Genomic DNA, 8421 nt, shown 5'->3' with positions numbered 1-8421 from the left:
AAAATCGAGAATGGGATTTTTTTTTCGTAGGGAATTATTCCGTGAAGAGGGGAAGTAATAAGTGAATGATTGGTAATAGGGAAGAAAGCGGATATATCTCAAAATGACCTGGTTTTTATTAGACGAAAATTGAGAGTGGGAATGTGTCTTTGGTAGGAAATCAGTCCGTGAAGAGGGGAAGCAATAATTGAATGATTGAAAATAGAGTGATATTAAAGGAAGAAAGAAAATATATCTCATGACTCTCATGCATGAGGAAACTGAACTTGGGTAGTTACGAGAGTGAAAGTGACAGATTGCTTATTATTTTTTTTTTTTTTATAATGTTTACAATTGCCGGGTGTTTTTTTTCCCTAACATCATGTAATTGTAATATTCTAGCGCAGTGATATTTATGAATCTGAAGGTTTTTTTTAAAGGGCTGTTTTATCACGTGTCATAATCTTGTTGGAATATTTATGACTTTCCTTGAAGGTATCCTTGTTTTATTAAAAAAAGAAAATCGTAAATTCCAATGGCTTCTGTTCTTTGCGGCGTTCCTACGGCCGCTAGCTGGGACCCCTTTTGTTCTTTTTCATTCTACCGCCTTCCGTTCATATTTTCTTCCATTTTACTTTCCTCAACTCTCTCTTAATAGTGCAACTGCGAGGATTTTTTCTCCTTCTGTTACACCTTGAAAAAACTTCCTTCTACTCTCAGTTTCCCTGTCAGCGTTGAATGAACCTCATCGTAGGATGTCTTCTTTCTGTGTTTACCATTACCTTCTGTCACTTTCAAATGAACGCCATATTCTTTGGAAGCTTGAATTTCACGCCAGTGGGCCCTGTGGTGGGCTTGTTCCGTGTGAATAGGGTTCATCTTCTAAATAATAATAACAATAATAAAAACAATTCATCTTTTTTTCTCATCTCTTAATTCCTCTTGCTCATATTTAATTTCCCGTAAATAAGCAAAAGAAGGACTGTCAGATTATGAAGGCAGCCTTTTCGAGGACAACACTCTTGGTAACTTGTACTAGAAATCCTTCAAAATCCTACATTCCATCCGACCTACCTTTCGTTTCCCTTGCAGAACCTCCTCCTCTCTCTCTCTCTCTCTCTCTCTCTCTCTCTCTCTCTCTCTCTCTCTCTCTCTCTCTCCCTTAACGCATACCTTTCGAAGGATTCCTTCTCTTACATCCTGTTTTCGGGACCTGGTTTCACCTTGACAAGTCAAGCAATTTCTCTCGGTCCGAATTTTCCTGGATTCACTTTTGCCGGCGAGTCCCTGGGTTTACTCACTTGCATTTTCATACATTATTTATTTCTTGACTTACGGATTGGTTATTTCCCTTGAATACAAGAGATCTCGACTTTCCGTATATCCACTGACCTTCTCGTGCTTCCTAATGAACGCCTTGGTATTCTCTGGAAGCTTGAATTTCAAGTAAGTGGCCCCTGTCGTGGGCTTGTTCCTTATGAATATAATAATAATAATAATAATAATAATAATAATAATAATAATAATAATAATAATAATAATAATAATAGTAGTAGTAGTGGTAGTTGTAATAATAATAATAATAATAATAATAATAATAATAATAATAATAATAATTGGTCAGTTCCGTGACAAGAGGAAATTAACTAATATCATCGAAGATTTAATATTGCGGGAGAAAATGTTGCGTTTTAGATTAGTATCTCACAACTGTAAGTAGTTGTTGTAATAATAATAATAATAATAGTAGTAGTAGTAGTTGTAATAATAATAATAATAATAATAATAATAATAATAATAATTGGTCAGTTCCGTGACAAGAGGAAATTAACTAATATCATCGAAGATTTAACATTGCGGGAGAAAATGTTGCGTTTTAGATTCGTATCTCACAACTGTAAGCTGTGATGTTAACAGAATTTAAGTTTCATTAAAATCCGTTGGTCAGTTCTCGAGAAATATAGTAGTTTTCAGAGTGACACATTCGTGGCTGAAATATTAGGGCTGATCAGTCTTGAAATATGGCGTGCAATTACCGTAGGGTTTATCCACTGCGATCAATTTTTAGGCTTTGTATTTTCGCCGAATCTTACCATCGAAAACTAGTATGAAATCGCTGAGGAATTTCACTGGTATTTCTTGAAATTGTTTATTACAGTTCATATAATGTCTGTGATGCTTTTGACTGACCGTGGCCAGCCCCATGAGAGCCATTATTCAGCTCAGTGGTCTGGTTAAACTATTTTAATAAAAATAACAATAATTTGGCTGATCATAAAATAAGATAAACTTAATAATCTTTATAACTTAACGACAACGAAGTAATGACATATATTCAGTCTTCTCATGGAATTCTGTAATTTGGCAGAAGACCCATCGTAAAATACAAGTCAGTTCGTGGGAAAGAAAATTGATACAATTATTATAATTTTTTTTTGTTATTATCAGTATTATTTTTCATATATTTTGCTGTGGAATAAGAATTCTTCAGAATTAAGGTTTCTCTTTCCTTTTCATTTATGGCAGAAGACCCATCGTAAAATTCGAGTTAGTTCGTTGGATAGAAAATTTATACAATTATTATAATATTTTTTTTATTCTCCATATTATTTTTCATATTTTTGAGTTATTGATAAATTTATCAGTGGCATCTCCGTCAGGTCGGTTCATTGGTTAGAAGATTGATATATATAATTATTATGATATATTTTATTCCATTTTATTTTTCATACTTTTGAGTTATTGATAACACCTTCATCATTGGTATCTCCGTTCTTTGCTGATAATTACTTCTGTTTTTCCTTCTGTTACTTAGAACAGTGGTTCTCAATCTTTTTTTAGTGGTGGCACCCTAACTAATGTAATCATTACCGTGGCACCCTTTCTTCACCAACCCACCGTATCGATGAATTTTTTATTTAATGAATAAAATTATTATCCATACTATATATATATTTGTGTGTGTTTTGTGTTAATATATTTAGGCACACTGGTAATAATTATAATAAGACTTCTGCAAACTTTTTTCTTCACAAATGCTCATTGAGATGATCTAACCAAGACCAAATTCATGGCGATCTTGCGGCACCCGTAGGCACTGTCTGTGGCACCCCAGGGTGCCACGGCACCCGGTTTGAGAATCACTGACTTAGAAATTCAGCACAAATCAGTTTGAAGCCGTGGACAAAGTTAAATAAACAAAATATGTATGAATATTTATTGTATTCATCATTGGCATCTCCTTTCTTTGCTGATAATTACTTCTGTAACCCCTCCTGTTACTTTGAAATTCAATATTGAACATAAGACAATTTTATGCTTTGGACAAAATAAAAAAAAAACAAAATGCTAATGGATATTTATTGTCTCGAGTTATAAAAATATATTTTTATCATAATTTTCTTATATATATATTTATGAGAATCTGTAAACAAGGCTTAATATCAACGTCATAATACTAATGGTCCTCGGTCTTCCCATTCCTAGAATCCTAGGAATGACCTAAATGGTCTCCGGTCTTCCCATTCCTGGAATCCTAGGAATGACCTGAACGGTCTCCGGTCTTTCCAGACCTAGAATCATAGGAATGACCCAAGCGGTCTCTGGTCTTCCCATTCCTAGAATCCTAGGAATGACCTAAATGGTCTCCGGTCTTCCCATTCCTAGAATCCAAGGAATGACATAAACGGTCTCCGGTCTTCCCATTCCTAGAATCCAAGGAATGGCCTAAACGGTCTCCGGTCTTCCCATTCCTGGAATCCAAGGAATGACCCAAGCGGTCTTCGGTCTTCCAATTCCTAGTACCCGAAGAATGGCGTGGGATAGTAAGGGCTGGGGCAGACCGTTTTGTAAACGGGGACCGTCTGCACCACGGTCTGGACCTGAGGCACCAACTGGGTCTCGTATTTGGTCTCGTAGACCACTTCGGTCGTGGTGACGTACTCGGGCTGGAACTCGGTCTTGTAGACGGTCTGGTATTCCACCTGGGTCTTCACGACCGGTTGGTACTGGGTCTGGGTGATGTATTTGGGTACGTACCGGGTGTTCGTGATGTATTTCGTACTGTAAACTGGTCTGGTTTCGGTCTGCACGTCAGTGACGTACTGCACTTGGGTCTGGTACTCTGTTTCAGTGACGTACTTCGGTACGTATTCTGTCTCGTACTGGGTGTTGTAGACTGTGCTGTAGACTGGCTGGTAGATTGTTTTGGGGATGTACTGGTCCTGTACGACTGTCTGGTAGATTGGGACCTGGAATGTAAACATTTCAGTGTGTTTAATTAACAGTTTCAGAGGTTGATAAATAAATATTGGTTTTGTCAACATCACAATGCTTAGATATCCAAAGATACTCTTCATTTTAAGATTTTGATACATAAATATTGGTTTTGTCAACACCACAGCGCATAGAAATCTAAAGATATTCTTCAGATAAATAGATTTATAAATGAATATTTGTTTTGTCAACCCCACATTGCTTAGAAATCCGAAGCTATTTTTCAAATTGATAGATTGATAAGTAAATTTTTGTTTTGTCAACCCCAGAGCGCTTAGAAATCCTAAGATATTCTTCAACCTAAGAGGTAAATAAATAAATTTTAGTTTTGTCAACACCACACTGCTTAGAAATCCAAAGATATTAATTTTTTTCAAAAAATTCCTATGACAGACTTCAACGAAGGCACATTAGCTTGGCAATTTATAGCTAAAGGAAAGCAAAATAGAAAACAAACAGCTTACTATGACCAGAAGATGTTATCATCCCCAAAACAAACACGTATGTGATTATTATTATTATTATTATTATTATTATTATTATTATTATTATTATTATTATTATTATTATTATTCAGAAGATGAACCCTATTCATATGGAACAAGCCCACCAAAGGGGCCATTGACTCGAAATTCAAGAAGCTTCCATAGAATGTTATGGTGTTCATTCGAAAGAAATAACAGAAGGTAATGGGAAGTACAGAAAGAGGAGGTCGGTTATTAGAAAAACAGATAAATTAACAAACAAATAAATAAATCAGTAAGTAAAAATGCAAGCAAAATATTAAAATACATTTTGAATTGTCTTAGGGTAATAAACTGCGCGGGACCCAGGAACCCTACCTGTTGCACCTGAGGGAGGTACCTCGTGACGTAATCGACCTGCGGCTTGCAGGGGGGTGCGTAGTCATAACCAGCTTTTGCCTCGGCGTCTGGTTTGCTATCCGGCGCAGCTGATGCTACGGCTACCAAGGCTAGCAAGGTCACGGCTAACAAGCTGTTTCATCATCATCTGGAAGAGATACTAGAATAGTTAGCCAGTCCTGATTGAATGGTTAGGCTATTTGACTACCACAGCTCGGAGAAAGGCTAAGATAGGTCATTTGAATATTGGTTGATCGGTTGGGTTACCTGGCGTTGGGTTTATCAGAGCGCATGGGAAAGGATAAGAGAGGTTATTTACATACTATTTGAGTGGTTGGATTACTTAGCATCTTATTCCAATGAATAATTTTGGTAAAAGGAAGGTTCTGTGTAGGAAATGCAAGTATACACACACATTTTTATCTATCTATCTATCTATCTATCTATCTATCTATCTATCTATCAACCTATATGTATATATACTGTATATATATATACACACATAATTATATATATCTTGCTCAGTAAACAAAATTTTCAGGGAAATTCTCATTCACACAGCAATTCCATAAAATATTAAATAAATTTAAACGCCAGCCAGCCACAAAATTAAATGTACAACACAAAAAACCACGAACATATTTCCTAAAGACACGCCCTGTTTATGTCGGCGGTCAGAAAATAAAAAATAAATATAAAGTAACTTCATTTATACCAATTTATAACGAAAACAAGGAAACAACTGAATCACTTCCTGTTGTGGAATAAAAGAGGCGCGTATTACCCCCTTGTGGAATCACTTTAGAACTGCGTCATATTCTCCAGAGAACTACAGTAATCTCAGGAAACTTGTAGATTCTGTAGGTAACACACCTTCAAGGAAGTCTGCAGGACAGGATACCTCCTTGTAGAATCACTGTAGAACTGCAATGATCTTCACAAAACTACAGTAATTTCCACTGACCTATAGAATCTGCAGGTAACACTCCTTCAAGTATATCTACAGGACAGGACGTCCTCTTGTAAAATCACTGTAGAACTGTGTAATATTCTCCAGAGAACTACAGTGATTTCAGCCCCTTTTATTGAGTAAAATCACTGTAGAACTGTGTAATAATAATCTTCACAAAACTACAGTAATCTCAGCCAAATTGTAGTAGAATCTGTAGCTAATCCGTACCTTCGACGAAGCCTACAGGACAGGACAGGACAAGACAGTCTCCAGTACTGGACAAGAGGACACCAGCCAGTGATTGTACTGAATCCCATCTCCTCTCATGTATATATATAGGGACATAAGTAGACACGCCTCTCCGGAGGGGGTGGAGAGAGGGGGGGGGCTATCTCTTTTAGCTCCTTTACCTTGACAAAGATAATTACAGGTAGATTCTTTTGTTGCAGGTACCAGAACCCCTTTCGTCCCTGGTGTGATAAATGCGTTTATTGGAATGGATTGTAAATGCGTCCGATTACACATACATTAGGTGACTTGTCAGTTTTTGAAAAGGCAGTCAGTGGGATGGATAGGATATGAGCGCAAGGATTGATGGATTGATGTATAGGATAAATGTAAGGATTATGTATGTATACTGTATTTATGTATATATATTATTTATATATAATGATCGTACATATAAATATATAAATATACACATATATATGTATATATGCATTATATATGTATCATATATTCATATATATATATATATATATATATATATATATATATATACATATATATATATATACATATATATGTATGTATATATATATATATAATATATATACATACATGTATATATATATATAAATGTATATATACAGTATATATATACATATATATGCATATACATATATACACACACATATTTATACATGTGTTCGCGCCTGTGTGCATGCTTGCGGTTTGAGGCGAGCTCGCGCGCACGGATGCTCGAGAGATAAATAATTGATCAATCAAGACATAGGCACTCAGAAAATCATGAGAAAAATGTCAGCCCAAGGCGAGGCAATTGTCAGTCACGCGAAAAATGACTATCGTTAACTTCTCGGTATAATCTCTCCTTTAAATATTCTTCAAAACTGTCAGTTACAGTTGTAAGTTACGGTTGTAAGTTACAGTTCGCAAGGTCGAATCCTAAATCAGTTTGTGTAATGTTGTATTAACGTTTTTTATCATTTATTTTTAAAGACTGGATTTTATTTTCCTCGGATTTTTCAAAGCCTTCGTGTGAATTGTTTCGTGGGGAGTCACATCCTGTTGGTTGCTATTAAGGTATTTTGTGTATTCGTCTCTCTCTCTCTCTCTCTCTCTCTCTCTCTCTCTCTCTCATTTAAAAAACTTTCTCCCATTTCCTTCTGATTTGAAAAATAATTTTTTTATCTACATTTTTCTAATAGTATTTTGGACTCTCTCTCTCTCTCTCTCTCTCTCTCTCTCTCTCATTTAAAAAATTTTCTCCTTTTCCTTCACCTTTCAAAATATCTTTTTTAATCTACATTTTCTAACATTTTTTTGACTCTCTCTCTCTCTCTCTCTCTCTCTCTCTCTCTCTCTCTCTCTCTCTCTCTCTCTCTCTCTCTCATTTGTCTGTTTTTTTTCTCAAATCATCTTGTCTTTCTTCAGGTATTTTTATTTACATTTTCTAATTCACATTTTTGGACTCTCTCTCTCTCTCTCTCTCTCTCTCTCTCTCTCTCTCTCTCTCTCTCTCTCTCTCTCTCTCTCTCTCTCATTTAAAAAATTTTCTCCTTTTTCCTTTTCACAAAACTAATTTTTTTATCTACATATTTCTAGCATTTTCTCTCTTTTTCTCTCTCTCTCTCTCTCTCTCTCTCTCATTTTTGTTTCTTTCAAATCCTTGTCTCAGTCCTTAGTAAATATATTTTATCTACATTTTCCAATTGCTCTCTCTCTCTCTCTCTCTCTCTCTCTTTTCTCTCTTTGGATCTGTTGCTTTCTGCTTTCACCAATAATTTTTCGACATATTTCTAGCCTCTTTTCACTCTCTCTCTCTCTCTCTCTCTCTCTCTCTGGATATCTCTCTCTCTCTCTCTCTAGGCTTCTCTCTCTCATTTTGCATTTGGATATGATGTTACGTTTTGTTATGATCTAATAGTCAAATCACTGTAGCCTAGTAATGTGTGGATACAGGTATTGTGAATTTGTGGGTATAACTATGGTCTTCAATTACATAAGGAATGTAAGGTAATATTATATTGAAAGATTGAATTTTTTCGGTGGGGGGGTGGGTGGGAAGGCCCACAAAGACGATTTTTGGTAAGGAGACTTCTGATTATATTT

At 35.7% G+C, this 8421-nt stretch overlaps 1 protein-coding gene across 1 annotated transcript; it reads right to left on the bottom strand.

Moving 5' to 3' along the window:
* Nucleotides 1-3568: 3568 nt before the first annotated feature.
* LOC136830892 (adhesive plaque matrix protein-like) lies at nucleotides 3569-6386 on the bottom strand. The gene is made up of 3 exons (XM_067090863.1): nucleotides 6298-6386; nucleotides 5097-5250; nucleotides 3569-4229 (listed from the first exon to the last, which is right to left on the bottom strand). Exons 1-3 carry the CDS (start codon nucleotides 6384-6386, stop codon nucleotides 3777-3779), a joined length of 696 nt encoding a protein of 231 aa, XP_066946964.1. The 3' UTR covers nucleotides 3569-3776.
* Nucleotides 6387-8421: the final 2035 nt, after the last annotated feature.

The sequence above is a fragment of the Macrobrachium rosenbergii genome, chromosome 47 (assembly GCF_040412425.1).
Source record: "Macrobrachium rosenbergii isolate ZJJX-2024 chromosome 47, ASM4041242v1, whole genome shotgun sequence".
NCBI classification, from domain to species: Eukaryota; Metazoa; Arthropoda; class Malacostraca; order Decapoda; family Palaemonidae; genus Macrobrachium; species Macrobrachium rosenbergii.
The sequence above is the reverse complement of the archived record's forward strand: the minus strand, read 5'-3'. Positions and strand labels throughout refer to the sequence as shown.